We start from the raw sequence: 17,553 nt of genomic DNA, 5'->3' as shown, positions 1-17,553 counted from the left end.
CAAAGTAATACCTAAGCTGTTAGAACTCTTGGGAATTACAAGTGGTAGGCATCACTGTTGGCGTGATGCTTGCTTTTTTTTTTTAATTTGGCCTTGCTGTGCTGTGCATGGGATCTTACGTGGGATCAACCTGTGCCCCCTGCATTGAGAGTGTGGAGGCTTAACCACTCGACTCAACCTCAACTTTAAGCCACTGTATTATCTCCTTAATAATTCCAGCTGACCAGCTTTGAGTTTGCATCACTGAGAAAAGACTTATAAAGAGGGAAGCAAAACCAAGTGAAAACCACTGTGTATGGTTTCTCTTTGGAGATGGCTGTGGCTCTGACTGAGGTCTGAATTGAGACCGGGATCCCTAAGCTTCCAGGCACCACATGAGCTCACGGGTCCAGCGGGAGAGTTTGCATTTTAAAGGGGAACAGTGACATCTGCCGGACATGGTGTGAACTGCTAGTTGAAGGTAGTTGAGTTTCTCGATATTCCTCTTCTTTCCATGGCGTCACATACCTGCAAAGCTGGGTTTGGGGTCACTCTTGTGCGGAAAGAAAAGCAAGTACTGTATCTCCTGAAAATCATCATGGAACAGGAAAAGGAGGGGTGGGGTCCGTTCGGACTCCAGGGTTTGAAGTGCCCAGCAGACACTAGTTTGACAGGACATAAATAATTATAAACTTGTTTGGTCCTAATTGCTTACTAAATGGTACTTTCTTTTGGCCTCGGGGCACTGCAGGAGATTACTGAAATGCTAAGGGCCCCGAGAACTGAGAAAGTTTGGCAGCCTATGCCCCAGGACTTTGCTACTGCCTTTCCCTCAAGCTTCTGCGACTGTCATAGCTCATGCCTTGCAGGTTGGTCTCAGTATTCCCCCAGAGGTTGTCAGTTTTATATTTACTTTTATAAATGCTTATAAACTGACTTACTGCATGTCACACTGTATTCTGAGGGTTTCACAAATACCGACCCGCTAAATGATAGCATATAAAAGTTGTAAAGTATACATAATGTAAAATTTACCATTTTAACCTTTTTTTTTTTTTAATTTGGCTGCATCGGGTCTTAGTTGCCTCATGTGGGATCTTTTTGTTGCTGTATACAGACTCAGTTGTGGTGCATAAGCTTAGTTGCTCTGAGGCATGTGGGATCTTAGTCCTGGACCAGGGACTGAGCCTGCATCCCCTGAATTGCATGGCAGATTCTTAACTACTGGACCAATAGGGAAATCCCCACCTTAACTTTAAGTGTATGGTTCAGGAGGGCTAGGTGCATTCCCACTGTTGTGTAACCAGCCTCACTGTCCATCTGCAGGGCCTTCTCTTCTTCCCAGACTGACACCTTGCAGCCTTTAAACAATGGCGGCACACCTCTGCCTCCTGCAGCCCGTGGCAGCCGCCGCTCTGCTTCCGTGTCTGTGAGGTCGACCCTCACCTAGGTACCTCGTATAAACGCAGGCATACAGTGTGTGTCCTTTTGTGACTGGCCCCTTTCCCATAGCATGATGTCTTCCAGGTTCACAAATGTCCCTTCCTTTTGAAGACTGAGTAGCCCTCCGTCATATGGACTGACCGCACGTTATTCCTTGGTCAGTGGGCACTCGGTACATGTGGCCGTTGTGAGTAACGCCATCATGCTCACGGGCGTGTGGATGTGCCGTCTGAGGTGCAGAGAGGCTCACACATCCAGGGCCAGAGGAGGGTGGAGTCAGGACTGAGCGCAGGCAGTCTGACTCCAGGTCCTGTGTTCTCAACACTCTCCGGTGCTGTAACACTTGGGCTCTTTGAATGAACAGAACCCAGATTCTCTACACTTAAAAAAGTGCTTTCTGAGAGTATCTAAAAAGGCTAAAGATACACACACGTGCTCTCTAGGCTATATCCCTAGAGAGATTTTGCCACCTGAGTACAAAAAGTGTACAGTAGTGTGCCCTTTAGCACTGTTGGGAATAATCTCCCTGTCACCAGAGGAGCAAATAAATCAACTGCGGTCTCTCTCTCTGGGGACAGACCACAGGTGTGAACATGTCCATTCCAGAGCATGTGTCCATGTAGTCCCTTCTCAGTGCTGGACTGGGTATTGTTGAGGGAGAAAGTTAGTCACAGGAAAATGAAAGTGAAGTCGCTCAGTCGTGTCCAACTCTTTTCAACCCTATGGACTATAGCCCACCAGGCTCCTCCGTCCATGAGATCTTCCAGCCAAGAATACTGGAATGGGCTGCCATTGCCTTCTCCGGGGATCTTCCTGACCCAGGGATCACACCCGGGTCTCCTGCACTGCAGGCAGACGTTTTACCATCTGAGCCACTAGGGAAGCTGTACGGTACCATTTATGTCAAATTTTATAATATTCAAAACTGCAATAACTGTTTAGGGACATGGAAATATAGTAAAACTGTTAGAGTAAAATAATAAACTCTAACAAAATAGTAAAACTATTAAGAAATGCTTACGATTAAGCCAACACTGACCCCAGTGCCCTGGTGCCCTGTGGGGAGTAGAGGGTGAGAGGAAAGGGCAATGGAAAGGGGCTCGAGAGGATTTCAGTGTTGTGTATAATGTTTGTAATGCTTTCTTTTTTTTTTTTTTCGGTGAGGCTTTATTTCTTAAGTTGGGCAGTGGATACTGTTATTTCTGATGCCTTTTTGTGTGTCTAAAACGCTTTTTAATTTTTAAAGGGCCGATGGATAGCGTACATGTTTATGTCTGCATGTGAACTCTGTGTTTTTCATACAGTCAGCTGAGCAAGTTGCAAGACGTTTCTTTGAGGAACTGCGCAGTAAATGGTGCTGGTGATCAAGGAGGAATTGCCAAAGCTTGTCCTAGTATCCTTTCCAGTGAGAACTCATCACTGGGGTCGGGCTGGATTGGACACTTGAGCCAGACACCCTGGTTCCCTACCCGATGTCCATTCTCCTAACAGGGACTCGGTTCCACCTGAGGTTGTCGCCACTCGGGGAAATTACCTCTCTAGACCATTTGCTTTCAAGTGGGGTGTGTGACTCACCCGGACCCGGGAGAGGTAAAATGGGAGTGTCTGGACAGGGTTTCTTCCAGGGGGACAGATGTGGCTGGACCAGCTTCTGTCCGTTGCCCACCACCCTGCCCGCCCCCTCTTTGAGCACAGACAGAGGGTCCAGGGCTCAGCAGCAGGCTGTGGGGCAAGAGCCGTCTTGGGGAGCCGGCAGGGAAGGCATGGAGAGGGACTGGCGCCTTGGGTGGGCCCTGGGGCCACTGCACCAGCCCCGACGGCCTTCCTGAGAGGGAGGGAAGTAAATCCTTTCCTTCATTAAGGTTCTTGCTCATGCAGCAATGCGGTTTGAGATCATACCTCAAAAACAAGCTTTTCCAAATTTGTCATCTGTCTCTTGTAAGTGTGTTCTTTGTTTTTCGCCCTGTGTTTCTCTTATGCCCACACCTAAAAATAGAGGAGGTTAGTCTAAAAGAAAAATCATTAAACTTGCCCCACTTTGTAGTCTGGTAGGGTGTAGTCTGGTTCAAGTGCTCCTTGGATCTGCCACAGTCCTAACAAGCCCCAAATAAAAGAGTGGCAAGTCAAATAGACTTTCCCTAACTTTAAAAGGTCTTCTCTCAATTCCTTAAGCCTGTCTCATCTCTGTATAATAGTTTATGCAAAAGACAGCAGCTCATAGGTCTCTCAACTGAGGAGATGGCTGATGAAGAACTTCCTTTTAGCAAAATATTTTTAACCACTCTGACGCTACCTACCTTGTGATAGGAATTGAAGCATAGCTCCCCAAGCCAGTGTTTCAGAGGTGCAGTCCCTTGGCGCTGGGGGTCTGCTGGGACTTGCAACCACTGGTCCTTTCTGCCCGTGAGTAGCGCCCCCACCCCACTTTTGCCCCAGATGTGGTCATTTCCTCTGCAGGTTAGGCAACAGAGCCAGGGCATTGAGGTGGGTGTGGAATGGAGCTAGGTAAGGAGCAAAGTGCCACAGAAGTGCGTGGCGCATTCTATAATCTGCCTGGCCTCCTCCTAAATGGTTTCGGAAGACTGGGATTGGGTGGTTCAAGGCTCATTTTCAGCACACAGAAAAGTTCTGGTCAGCAGAGGGGTTTGGGTGTGCAGATCGGCTGATTGGAGTTGTCAGCAGTGTGCTGGGCAATCAGCATCTTGCTTGTTTATACCACTTTCTCCTGGGCAAGAATGTCCCCCAAGACATGAGGCAATGAGGTTTGCTGAGATAATCAAGTCATGGCCTGTATTTGCAGACCCAGTGATGAATGCCTTGCACTTGCTGATTGAATTCTCGCCCGAAGTTGAAGGATTGCCTGGTGTGTTTAATCCAGTCATCGTTTCTAGACTGATCCTTCTCTCAGATCCTTCACTGAGCCAGGGCTGACGGTGGTGGATTGGAGAGCTTGGCTGGGAAGAGGTGTCTCTGAACTTGGGGAGCCCACAGGAGCAAGAGTGACAGAGCTCCCAGGACTGTGTGTGCTCAAGTGTGTGTGTGTGCCCTCAAGTGTGTGTGTGTGTGTGTGTGCCCTCAAGAGTGTGTGTGTGTGTGCCCTCAAGAGTGTGTGTGTGTGTATGTGTGCCCTCAAGAGTGTGTGTGTGTGTGCCCTCAAGAGTGTGTGTGTGTGTGCCCTCAAGAGTGTGTGTGTGTGTATGTGTGCCCTCAAGAGTGTGTGTGTGTGTATGTGTGCCCTCAAGAGTGTGTGTGTATGTGTGCCCTCGAGTGTGTGTGTGTGTGCCCTCAAGAGTGTGTGTGTGTGTGCCCTCAAGAGTGTGTGTGTGTGTGTGTGCCCTCAAGAGTGTGTGTGTGTATGTGTGCCCTCAAGAGTGTGTGTGTGTGTGTGTGCGCGCACGTGCGCGCACATATGTGCATGTATGGGTGTGGGGCCACTATATCAAGCTGAAGTCTGAATACAGGTGATCCCTGTGCTTTGTTGGAGAAGGAAGTGGCAACCCACTCCAGTACTCTTGCTTGGAAAATCCCATGGACGGAGGAGCCTGGTAGGCTGCAGTCCATGGGGTTGCTAGAGTCGGACACGACTGAGCGACTTCACTTTCACTTTTCACTTTCATGCATTGGAGAAGGAAATGGCAACCTACTCCAGCGTTCTTGCCTGGAGAATCCCAGGGACAGGGGAGCCTGGTGGGCTGCTGTCTATGTGGTCGCAAGGAGTTGGACACGACTGAGTGACTTCTATGGGGTCGCACAGAGAGGGACACAACTGAAGCGACTTAGCAGCAGCAGCAGCTGTGCTCTGTACAGGCTAGGAGAAATATGTATAATTCTAGCTACACAGTGGAAAGGACAAGCGAGTGGAGAATGACTGGACATGAACCCTTTCCAATCAGCCTGATGGCCCGGAGTTAGCAGGACTGATGAGAATGAAGGGCAGTGGGGGTTTGACCACTGGTCACAAAAAAGCGCCCAGGCCAACCGCTGCACGCGGGTCCGCGTCTAGGGTGGAGCAGCGGTGGGGACATGGCAGCGTGAGGGGCTGCAGTTCAGGGGCAGGAGGAAGGGCCCATGCAGGGTCAGCCCCACTGCCCCTGTGGTGGCTTCAAGACCCCCAGAGCGAGTGGGTGGCCAAGTGGCTGGGGGAGGAGCCGGGGGGACTGGGGATGCTCTGTGTCTGGGTGGTGTCTAGCTGGCCCACACTTGTGGCCCTTTCTCCTTCCATGTGGATGGACACCTTCAGGTGGCCGCTGTTCTCCTAGTGGCAGAGGCCCAGCTTTTCTCTGCTGCTTTCTCCACTGACTTCCACTCTGCTGGCAGCAAGCCCTGGAGCGTGAACAAGCACCGTTCTGCGCCGTGTCTTACCATCAGGGCATAAGAATCCTGCCCCCAGAGTTCTGAGTGTTATTTCCAAGCCCTCCTGCACTCTGTTCTTTCAGAGCTCCTTAGGTCAGGAACTGCCAAGCTGTCCCCTAAGGAGCCAAGGAATAAATACCTTAGGCCTGTGGCCAACCAGCAAACTGGGATATTGTGTGGATGCTTCCATGACCGCCTCAAATGTAACCATTTAAAACCGTGAACACCGTCCTTAGCTCTCTGGCCTTAGTACGCCCACAGCGGCTGGAGCAGGGTACAGGCTCTGATTTGCTGCCCGGCTGGGTTCATCCCCTTCTGGGCCTTTCCTCCGCCTGCCTTCCCCTCTTCCTGCCTCCTTGTGGAGCTTCCTCATTGGCAAGTCTTTCCTCTCCAACCAGCCCTGTTGATGGACGCCACTATTTGTATTAAAAGTGACTTTCTCCATCTTTCATGGGCAATGATGCCTTGTTGCATTGGAGGCTATAAGAAAATGGATTTGGGGCTGAGGCTGATCGGGATCTAAGTTCACAGCCGTTGGCCTGCCCCAGGCAGCACGGCTACTGACTGCTCGGTTTTTCCTTCAGTGAAAAAGCAAGATGCTGCCTGCACCCAGTGGACCACCTGGGCCGCGGGCCGTTGTTCTTTGGTTCTGGTTCTCTTTCCCTCTGTCGCTAAACCCCCTCAGTCTCTGGCAGACTGAGGTGCCAGAGGTCAGCACGCCCCAGGCTCAGACCTTAGACCCTCGGCCTCTCCTGATGAGGCCAGTCCAGCCTGTGGCTGCCAGGCTCCTGCACTCCGGCCTCTGTCCCAGTCCTGTCTGTCCACTGTGTGCTGCCTCTGCTGGGGTGTCTGCAGTCATCTCACGTTGAACGTGTCCCCTCAAACCTGCTCCTCTGTAGTCTTTCTCCATAAAGGGCAGTTCCAGTGACACCAGCCCAAACCCTCAGGGTTAATTTAACTCTTCCTTTTTTCTCAAGTCTCATCTGAATCCATTGACAAGTCCCGTCAGCCTCTTCCCTCTGCTGCCCCTCTGGTTCGGGAGCCTCCCACCTCCCCTTTCTGCTCTGTCTTCGTTTCCTTGCAGTGTGTCCCTTAGCAGTGCAGTAGAATGGCCTTTTAAAAGACCTGGGTCAGCCCACGTCAGCAGCTCCCCTTGCAGGCAGAGACTAACAGAGATTTAGCCCTTTGTGGTCTGACCTGGGCTTTGGGGCCTCCCTTCCAGTGCCTCCACCCTGTCTGCGCAGGCAGACATGAGCTTGCTGTCCCCCACCACAGGCCAAACCCATTCCAACTTCAGGGCGTTTGCTCCTGTCGTCCCCTCTGCCCCGATGCGCTTCTCCAGGGTGGCATTCCCTCAATTCCTTCAGCTCTGCCCACAGGTCACCTTCTCGGTCAGGTGGCCTTCGTGAGCACTGGGTATAAATCCCCTACACCTCCTTTGCTGCAGGCCCAGCTCTGTTACTCTGAGGCATGTCTGTACCTGGCACACCAGAGATGCACGTGCTTTTGATGGGCGTGTTCACTGCTAGACACTTGGTCTCCAATCATTATTTGCAGGATAGAGGAACAGTTTCCATACATACTCGAGTAGTGTGTACAATCCTCTTTGAGCTGGTCCAGCCCTTCAGGCTTTCCTCTGCCTCTTGATGGCATGCACTGCCACCATCCCCTGTGGCATCCGGGGCCCTTCTTTGTCCTGGGTTACCCACTCTGGATTCCTGTACCAGGGATGGTGGGTATCACACCAACCCCATCCAGTCTATAGGAGACCCTCAGAATTCCAGGTCATTCTTAGCCCTTTTGAACATGTCTCCAAAGTAACTGCTATTGACCCCCTGGAGGCACCTCTCCTTATTTGGGGGTTCCTAGGGTGCAGAGTTCAGCAGTATCCCCTGGGAGGAGACTTGAGTGCTTGACATAAGGCTGCAGGGGCCTCACAGTACCAAAGGCAGTATATGTGGGTACACCTTGGGTGCTGGACAGATCAGTTACCATCTCTGTTGGGTCTTTTCCTTTTTTGTTATTTTGATGGGGGAGTAATGCTGGAATGGATCATTGTTAACGACATTTGGTTCCCGCTCACTCGATTGCGTCTGCCTCAAGCATGCAGTTTGTGACAGTGAACCTTTTAGTTTCTAGATGAACACCTGGATGATTAAAAAGGGGTAAAAGTAGTATGTGCTCATGAAAAAAATTTCAAGCAGACTAGAAAGCGTAAAGTGAAAAGGCAAAAATCCCATGTTCCAGAACCGAGCTAACAACTGTCCTCTTCTGCATCTTTCCATATTACTGTTTCTTAGCATGTGCATTTAGATATTAGAAGCATCGATTTGTCAAAGAATCTGTTGTCATCATGGGAAGAAGTTATAGATATTGCCAATCAGCTCAAGCACCTAGAAGTCCTCAACCTCAGGTATGAACTGGTGGTTGCCTAACTGCACATGATTATGAAGACCTAACCTCTCCTGCTCCTTCACAGCATCTCTGCGGGAGTGAAGGGAAGGACAGCCGGGTTGAATTTATTGAAGTTTAACGTATTCTTTAATATTCTTTTAGTTTTTTAAATGGTCACATGAGGCAATTCATTAATAGGGAATGTGTTTTACTTCTGATTAGATGGAACATTAGGTTACCATGTTGAACTGGAAGGGCTTCATGTTTTTTCACAAGCCTGACCGTATAAGATGGGCCATCTGGGTGCCTTGTTATTTAACTGAGGAGAAGGAGATGTGATTAAAAGTGCTTGTTCGTTCAGAACCCTCTAGCCTTTAACTGCTTTAGGGATGAGTTATTTCCGTGGAGGTACTGTTCAATTCACTTCTGATAAGGGCTTTTCACTGAGCTCTGTATTTTACTAATGTTTGCCAAGGCTTCTTGAGTATCTGATTAGTTTTAATCTCAGGAGCTAACTTTCCAAGGGCTCAGCCGGGCTCCCCCTTTCACATCTGAGCCAGCCTCACACATACAGGTGAGTTGTATCTGACAGGTAGATTCCACAGAGCAGATAGACAAGCCTAAATTAATTATTCTTCCAAACAGAGCAAAGAATATATTTTGACCCATGGTATCACCTCCTCTAGAAATAAGGGTTAATGTGCTTTATTTAATGATATTGTCCTTCAAAAATGACAAGATATGGGGTACCTTCTGAAAAAAGATGTGGGGTAACTTCTGAGATTAGGATCTTGAGAGGGAATTTAAAGGGCAGCAATTTATTTCGTCCGTACTGACAGCAGGCTCTGTTCAGAAGCAAAATTCTAGCTCACAGTCCAGCACATCTGTAAGACTCTTGAGAGCAGGACTGGATTTTACAGCATCCAGAACAGCAGCTGACCTCACAGATCGATCCCCGAGCCTCGTGTTTCAGATAATCTGCAGCCTCACCTGGCAGCCTAACCCTATGAACACACCTTTTCATGTCAGATACCAGTGAACTGTGCATTGTAACTATTAAAAATTAGGTAGTCTTGAAACATTTTGTTTTTAATATAATTGCGATTTAAGGTAGAAACAAACCAGACCCCTCATGTTAAATCCCAAACTGTCGCCAGTGACCATCTCAGTTGGGCCTCCTCTGCCACAATAATAAGCTCATCATGTCTTTTCTTCTACACAGTGAAAATAGACTAACATTTCCCTCGAGCTCACCTTCTCCAACCGGAGCATTTTCTACGCTGAAGGTTTTAGTCCTTAACCGGACAGGCATAACATGGGCAGAGGTAATTATGTATCTTTGGTTTTGTTGTTCAGTTGCTCAGCTGTGTCTGACTCTTTGCTTTTTACCTAGTAATAAGTAGTTTTAAATTCTTGGTTAAATGAGGGAGTGAAGCCCAGCGGTGGCTTCATTTTAATCATCCTATTATCCAGATAATAAGGTTCTTTTAAACAGCCTAACAGAAAGGGGTTACAGAATTCTCATAGTTAGTAGATTTTCTATCTCTAAATCTGCCCTCTTTCTTGGCTCTTCTGGTTGGTTCTGGTGTCTCCTGAGCAGTCTGCACGAAGTGCATGCCAAGCTTTGAAAAGCCTTTCAGCTGCCCGAATTTCCCTGCGAGTGTTCTTAGGGCTGAGGCTGAGCCGCAGAAAGGTTCTCATACCCTTTTCTTGTTTGGGGTTCAGCTCCTTGAAGCCACTGCTCAGGTACCCAGCTGGGTTTGAAAGCGGACTCTGAGTCCTGGGCCGGACCGCCTCTGCAGTCTAGATCTGGTACTACTCGGCTCGGTCAGAGGTCGACTGACTCCACACACCGAGAACACTGCGGTTTCAAACCAAGGGTGGATAAGTGCAGTGTGCATCTGTGAAGCCCCGCCAGGGGACCTCTGGAGAGACGAGTGGCCGTGCCCTTGGGCTGCCCATGCCTCCACCACCTGACTTCTTCCTTAAGGGCTTCTCCATGCAGAACAGGAAGGAAGGGCACAGTGGAGGTAGCAGTCAGCGTCCAGTGAGAAACTGTAAACATAGTTACGGAGAAAGTTTGTCCTATTAGCACATTCTCTATAAGCCCAGATTGGCATCGAGACGTGAGGAAAGGTGTTTAACATCAGTTTCCTTCTGTTGGTTAAGTGAACTGTATCCAGTAATGAGAATGTGTTAAGTTACCATCTCCAGTTCCGCTTTGTACAGGTCAGGATATGCCTGGATGATGGGTGGATGCCTACCCTGATGGGTTCCGGGTGCCCGGAGTGTGTGCTCCCATGCTATTGAAGCTCTGCCCCTTAACACCATAGTTTTATCAGCTGTCCACCAGCACTCCTCGGAGAAGGCAGTGGCACCTCACTCCAGTACTCTTGCCTGGAAAATCCAGGGACAGAAGAGCCTGGTGGGCTGCAGTCCGTGGGGTCGCTATGAGTCGCTATGAGCGACTTCACTTTCACGCATTGGAGAAGGAAATGGCAGCCCACTCCAGTGTTCTTGCCTGGAGAATCCCAGGGACGGGGGAGCCTGGTGGGCTGCCGTCTATGGGGTCGCACAGTCGGATACGACCGAAGCGACTTAGCAGCAGTAGCAGCAGCAACCAGCGCTCCTGGCCTGAGACAGAATCTGTAACAAAATGTCCAAAGGCATTTATTTCTAAAACAGGAGCCAAACTGAATTCATGTGGAAGTTCTAGTAATAAACACACGGGGGAGTGACTGAGGCCTCTTCACCCTGACTTGAGTTTCCCCTTAGGTGCTCTGCTGTGCCTCTGGCTGGCCTGTCCTTGAGAAACTGTACCTTGAGTCTAACAATATCGTCATTTCAGAAAGGTAACCAGGGTTTACATCAATGCATCTGTCACCATTTAGCCATTCTTTTTATTTTTAGTTCAAAACACTTACATTTATTGAAATACTAGTTTTTCCAAACATCAAGAGTAAAGAGATGTAATCACATTCTCTGAGAAGTAGCTGTATATCATTTAGTCATTCTGAATAAATAAATACTATTTATACCTAATTTTTAGAAGAATTTTCAAATAATAAAAACAATTACTATTCATTGCCCCCCCAAATTAGACTGTCAACTCAAACTTCACTAGAGGTTCTAATTGAGGAAACCCCTTCAGAGTAAAAGTTTTAAGTTAAACATTTTTAAGCTTTGAATTGTATTAGTTATACATAAACATACGTAATTTCTAAGTGGAAGTTCTGTAGGATGACCTATTAGGATTAAATAATGGATTTTAAATTAGCGTTATCTGTTCAAGGTCAGTGTACCAATGTACAGCCCTCCAGACCCCCCGTTTTGCGTCCACAGATCCAACCAACAACAGATCGAAAATACTCAGGCAAAAAAAATTTCAGAGAGTTCCTTAAAAGCCATACTTGAATTTGCCGTGCATTGGAACTGTTTACATTGTATTAGGTGTTTTAAGTACTCTACAGGTGATTTACAATATATGGACAATATTATGTAGGTTATAGGCAAAGACTGTGTCATTTTACATAAGGGACTTAGCATCCTCAGGTTGTGGTATCCTTAGGGGTCCTGGAACTAATTCCCCAGGGATACCTAGGGATGACCCTGTATGTAAAGAAAGCTTGTTCTCTTCTGTCAGTTAAATAGGTTGTCGCCTAATCCTCCTCTCTTGTTGATATCATTAATGTGTAAAATAAACATGGACAAGTTTATAGCAAATTCTCCAAGGACTCAAATGAATGAAATTACTGTTCAGAATGATTCTTTTTATTCTATAGACACAGTTTTAAAAAAAAAAAAAAACTCTTAATTTTGGATTCACATACATTTATAAGAAATAGTGGCCAGAGGTCACCTGTACCCATTCCCGTTTCCCCCACTGACAACGGCTTGCAGAGCTGTGGTCAGTATCAGAGCTAGGACACCGGCCCGGTCAAGATCAGGACACTCCCATCACCACCAGGATCCTTTATGGTGCCTTTCATATCATACACTTGCCTCCCACCCCACCCCCACACCCCTGATCGCTCCTTACCACCACAGCCAGGTATTTTAAGGCTGTATCTTTGAAAACAAATCTGTGTGAAAAAATTTTTATCTCCCATACAGGCCAACTGATGTTCTACAGACAGTGAAGTTGTTAGACCTTTCCTCTAATCAATCAATTGATGAAAACCAGCTGTTTCTAATAGCGTATCTGCCCAGGTAACCTGCTCCTAAAATGCCCGTTACAGTAGAATTTAGTAGATTTTTAGTGAATGCATCCTATGCTGTATATGCTTTCTCAGTGGAAATATCATACAGTGAGGATGGAAATCCCAAATTCAGTTAACTGCCCTTGCGAAAATTTTATTTGAATTCATGAAATGACTTGTGAACCACGTACAATGTAGTCTATGCCCGTCCTGTGATACTCGAAGGATGAATATTTTGGCCCTGATGCTGATACCAAAAGTTTTCATTCAGTAAGCTTGGGGCAGTCTGTGTCTCTTTCCTGAAACCCATTTAGCAGCGAGCACAGCAGGAGGCACCAGGTGTTTTGATGACTCGGAATCCAGCAGAATGGCACAGCAAGCTGCTCTGTGTGCCTTACCCTGGACCTCATGGTTCCCCAGCATCGCACACAGGATGAAAAGCTAGGGTGCAGGAAAAAATGTACAGATCTAGTCTCCTCGGATAGCACGTGGCATTTCATATTGTTCTGTGTAATCAAATCGAATGTTTTTACATTTCAGATTAGAACAACTAATCCTCTCTGACATTGGAATTTCTTCTATACATTTTCCGGACGCGGGAATTGGTACCCAAGATTATTCAGTCACCCCTCCCTCGGCACCCCCACCCTTCAGCTCTCTCTCCCTTCTGCTGTGTAACTTAATTCTCTTTCTTCTAGGGTGCAAAACCTCCATGTTTCCTTCCTTGCAGTACCTTGTACTAAATGACAATCAGATAGCGCAGGTAAGCGTATCTTCAGAACGCGTGCACTGCATTACCTATTTCCACTTTCAGGATGCTGTTTGTAGGCTCCTGCTCTTAAGGAGTATTTTAAGTTGAAAGAGAAACACTTCCTCAGAGTGAAACTCCTCATATAAACCCATACGTCAGTTTCCACGGCACGGTTGTAAAGTACGTGGTCTTCCTGGTGGGTGCTTGCTGTGGGATGAAATTCCTTGTCTCCAATGGAACTTGCTTGCTTTTCTGTTACTGGTTCAAATAATCTGTTGAAAAGTTAGCCTGAAACATGTTTATCTTCATGTGTTTTGGATTTCAGTGGTCCTTTATGAACGAGCTGGATAAGTTGCAGAGTCTGCATGCGCTGTCCTGCACGAGAAACCCCCTGACTGAAGGCAGCAAAGACGCCCAGACCACACGGCAGTTCATCATTGCCAGGATTGGTCAGCTGAGGACCCTGAACAAGTGTGCGGTGAGTGCCAGTGTCCTGGGGAGGTATTTCTTAAATTGCAAACGAAATGGTCCAGTGTAAAGAGACGTTGGAGCTGAGGATCGTAAAGGCAGTCAGGTATCGTTTCCTTCAAATGGTATTACCCGTGTGCACTTGCGTTGTAGCAGTTCTTTCCAGCCTAGCAGGTGGGGTTACACTCAGATACCTGCAGGGGAAACCACTGTTCAGCTGCTCCAGTCCAATTTATTGTCACTTGAGCAGGGTTGGGCAGTGGAATACTAGGTACTCTCTCAGAAGTCAGCTACTCCAGCCCAACAACCTCATGGTGTGGCCTCGGGCCTCAGGCAGACACCGTCCAGAAACTGGTTCATGGGCAGATACACTCATGAAGAAAAGGATAAAATGGAGATCGTTGTTCTTTCTGAATAAACTCGTGGATCTGTGAATGTTACAAAGGAAAGGTAGAAATTTGTCTCGTTGCCTCAGTTTGATTATTCTCTCCGGGTACTCCAGTACTTTTGCCTGGAAAATCCCATGGATGGAGGAGCCTGGTAGGCTGCAGTCCATGGGGTCACTAGAGTCGGGCAGGACTGAGCAACTTCCCTTTCACTTTTCACTTTCATGCATTGGAGAAGGAAATGGCAACCCACTCGTGTTCTTGCCTGGAGAATCCTGGGACGGGGGAGCCTGGTGGGCTGCCGTCTGTGGGGTCGCACAGAGTCGGACACGACTGAAGCGACTTAGCAGCAGTAGCAGGCAGTGGAGAAGGATAGGGTGCCAGACACACATATTAGAAAAATGCTTTAATAGATTTGCTTTTTTTCTCACATCCCTGTAGATTGAACCAGAAGAGAGACGTGGGGCTGAGCTCGATTACCGAAAAGCATTTGGAAATGAATGGAAAAAAGCCGGGGGACATCAGGATCCAGAGAAAAACAGGCCAAACGAGGAATTTCTTGCAGCCCATCCTAGATACCAGGCACTCTGCCTCAGTACGTACTGTGCGCCAGGGCCCTCGCCTGGGCTTAGGGGATCCCCACTGGGACAGGGTTTCCCGTGGGTGTTAGAGGAGGTCCTCTGTGTTGTTGCTTTTCTCCATTGGGCAGCTAAATGGACAAGAGGGGCTCCTGCAGCTCGCAGGGAGCAGATAATTAAACAGCTGTCTTTAGAGAAGGTACACCTGCAGCAGGAAGGACTCCCGATCATTCCAACCCTGGAGAGTTTTTAATGAAGAGCATTTAACGTGGAGCCTAGGCACTGGTATTCTTTGAAGCTCTGCGGGTGATTCTAACATTCGTGAGTTGCACGCTGTCTTCCTGAGCGCTCGCCCATCCTGGCACCTGGTTGGCAAGGCGCTTTCTGACCTGCTCCAGCCTGGCCCCCTGGACACTGATGCTCTGACTCCAGGGCTCCTTGTCCCTGATGTACTTTCCATTTTGTTTTGACTTTTTATTCCAAATTTCACGTTTATGCAATTTCTGTTTTATATCTTTCCTAATATGAGCTCACTGCATAAACGCTTCAGGCTGAAACATCTTTGAGGAAGAAGAGCTGCCTGTGGGAATTGCTTTCAAATTACTCCATTAGCTGGCCCGACTTCCTGGCCACTTAAGGTGAATTCTGAATCACTCAGGGCCAGGGAGGCGAAGGGTCTAAAGCTGCCCTGCGGGTATGGCTCAGGTCTCCCTTCCTGCCATGGTCTGGCCAAAGGTGGATGGCAGTCCCTCCTCCTCCTCTTTCTGCCTTGCGTAGAGGCTGCTTTTCCTGGCAGTGTACCTGGGTTCCAGTGGTAGTTCTGAGCACCCAAGCCAGCACTGCGCATACTGGCTGAAACCGGTGACAGTGCCCGGAGTGGAGTTTTTCTCAGGATCCGGAAGGACAGGAACTGTGACCAAAGGTGAAATTTTGCAACTAAGTACCTGCAGGCACAGCCTCATCTCACCAGTCTCTCGGGATGGTGTCTCCCAGGACTAGTGACACGGCACGCAGATGGCAGGAGGGTTCCAGGCTTGGAAGCGGTTGCCGACTGTCCTTCCCTCCAAAAAATACAGTAACCAAGTAACCAGATAAAAGGAAGCAGAGCCCAGGTTCCTATCCCAGCCGCAGCTGGGTTCATCCTGGGAAAAGAAAAGGCTAGGTTGACACTTCCCTATACATTTCTTCCCGCCCTGCCCCCCCCCCACCCCCAGTGGCCTTTGGTTTATCCTCCTTCTTTTTCATTTCTTCTTAAACAGAATACGGTGCACCTGAAGATGGGGAACTGAAAACACAACAACCGTTTTTGCTCAAAAACCAGCTACTAAGTAAGAACACATTCAAAGACTGCTTATTTATATTCGAGTCCTTAGATGCTAACACAGATGGTGATGAGTGAAAGTCGCTCAGTCCTGTCTGACTTTTTGCGACCCCATGGATTATACAGTCCATGGACTTCTCCAGGCTGGAATACTGGAGTGGGGAGCTGTTCCTTTCTCCACAAGATCTTCCCAACCCAGGGATGGAACGCAGGTCTCCCACGCTGCAGGTGGATTCTTCACCAGCTGAACCACCGAGGAAGCCCTGAAGATGACCTAATAAGGACTGTTTGTTTCTCTTAAGTAAATACCTAGACAGGCACTTTAATTTTTAAAGAAATGATCTCAAATAAACCTAAATTCTAATGTTGAACATGTTAGCAATCCCCATGCTTTAAACGTACTTAACAGCGTTATAAATGTAGGAAGTATCTGAATAGTGAGTTGAACTGTGATTTGGAAATTCGTGAACTTAAAAACCTAGGTAACTGTCAGGAAAGAAGTACTTAAGGGAAAAGGGAAAGCAGCAGAATGTTGGTCCAGTTATTTTTGTCGCCGTAATTCAGTGAAGTAGTAATAGAAGGAATTTTAAACATCAGTAAGTCCTGTTCCTTTAGTGGGATTTGAGCTGCATTCTTTGGTCACTGTTGTTAATGTGTATGATTTAAACCCTTCCTCCAGCAGGGCTCAATTAATGTCAGTTAATCTTTTTACTTTCAAGCACTGAAGATAAAATATCCCAATCAACTTGATCAGAAAGTCATAGAGAAACAACTGCCGGGTAAGAATAAATGTCTCTCACCCCTCTTTCTGCTTTTGAATCGCTGGCCCTCCCATGAGGCAGCTGGAAGTAGAACAGTTCATTCAGAGTGTGGGCTTTTATAGCTTATAAGTGTTCACCAGTCTTCTACATTCTAAAATACAACTGATCATGCTAAACCTACTCCTCCTGTGCACGCCTCCCCGCCAAAAAGTTCGAGTCTCCCGTAACTTCTTGGCTTGTCTAGAAAACAGTTTTGTTAGAATCAGGAGCCCGTATGTGTGGTTACTTCTTTACCCAGAGGCAGGAGCCTAACGGCTCACCCTTCAGGGGCTCCCAGAGGCCCTCTGCTGGCTAGTTCTCACAAGACTGCTCTGGGGCCTTTTCTGGGCCGGAGAAACAGTGGCATTGGCTTGAGTGCTTGCTACTCCTTACCAGTCAGGAGCCCCTGCAGAGACAGCTCGTGGACGCTGTTTAATGGACACATTTGAAATAGTTTTCCGTCAAAAGATCAGTGTAACTTACTTTTCACCCAAAAGAGAAATATAGTCTGACTCTTAAGATTAAAGTTGATTCACAGTTAAATACTAGAATATAAACAGCTTAAATTTAGCACAGTGAGGATTTGAAGAAGTAAAATATCGTAAATGACTCTAGTGAACTACCTTTCCATTTGTCTGTTAGTGCAGTGAATTCACGGAGATTTTTAAATTCATTTTATCAAATAAAACAAGGTTATCCTGGTATTCCTTATGGAGGGCTTTTGTTGTGCCCAAAGAAGTACCTTTACGATTGAAAACCATCATCTAATAGCAACTTACCAGTATTGCTCCATTTTTCCTTACTAGCAACCCAGTTTCTATTCCTGTGACATGTAATTTCGCTACTGTTACGTAATGCTGAATTAAAATTAGTGGTTCCCT

General features: G+C 47.5%; 1 protein-coding gene across 2 annotated transcripts in view; it reads left to right on the top strand.

The window, feature by feature from the left end:
- TBCE (tubulin folding cofactor E) overlaps positions 1 to 17,553 on the top strand; it is a 91,448-nt gene that overhangs the window by 72,017 nt on the left and 1,878 nt on the right. For both annotated transcript variants that reach the window (XM_052639445.1, XM_052639446.1), the window contains exons 5-15: positions 2,727 to 2,815; positions 8,089 to 8,188; positions 9,392 to 9,494; positions 10,945 to 11,021; positions 12,283 to 12,378; positions 12,909 to 12,973; positions 13,067 to 13,131; positions 13,445 to 13,597; positions 14,415 to 14,568; positions 15,811 to 15,879; positions 16,592 to 16,651. In XM_052639445.1, the coding sequence (XP_052495405.1) occupies positions 2,727 to 2,815; positions 8,089 to 8,188; positions 9,392 to 9,494; positions 10,945 to 11,021; positions 12,283 to 12,378; positions 12,909 to 12,973; positions 13,067 to 13,131; positions 13,445 to 13,597; positions 14,415 to 14,568; positions 15,811 to 15,879; positions 16,592 to 16,651 (1,031 nt within the window). The remainder of the gene's footprint in view (positions 1 to 2,726; positions 2,816 to 8,088; positions 8,189 to 9,391; positions 9,495 to 10,944; positions 11,022 to 12,282; positions 12,379 to 12,908; positions 12,974 to 13,066; positions 13,132 to 13,444; positions 13,598 to 14,414; positions 14,569 to 15,810; positions 15,880 to 16,591; positions 16,652 to 17,553) is intronic.

The sequence above is a fragment of the Budorcas taxicolor genome, chromosome 5, assembly GCF_023091745.1.
Source record: "Budorcas taxicolor isolate Tak-1 chromosome 5, Takin1.1, whole genome shotgun sequence".
Taxonomy (NCBI): Eukaryota; Metazoa; Chordata; class Mammalia; order Artiodactyla; family Bovidae; genus Budorcas; species Budorcas taxicolor.
This window is presented reverse-complemented; position numbering and strand designations above follow the sequence as displayed.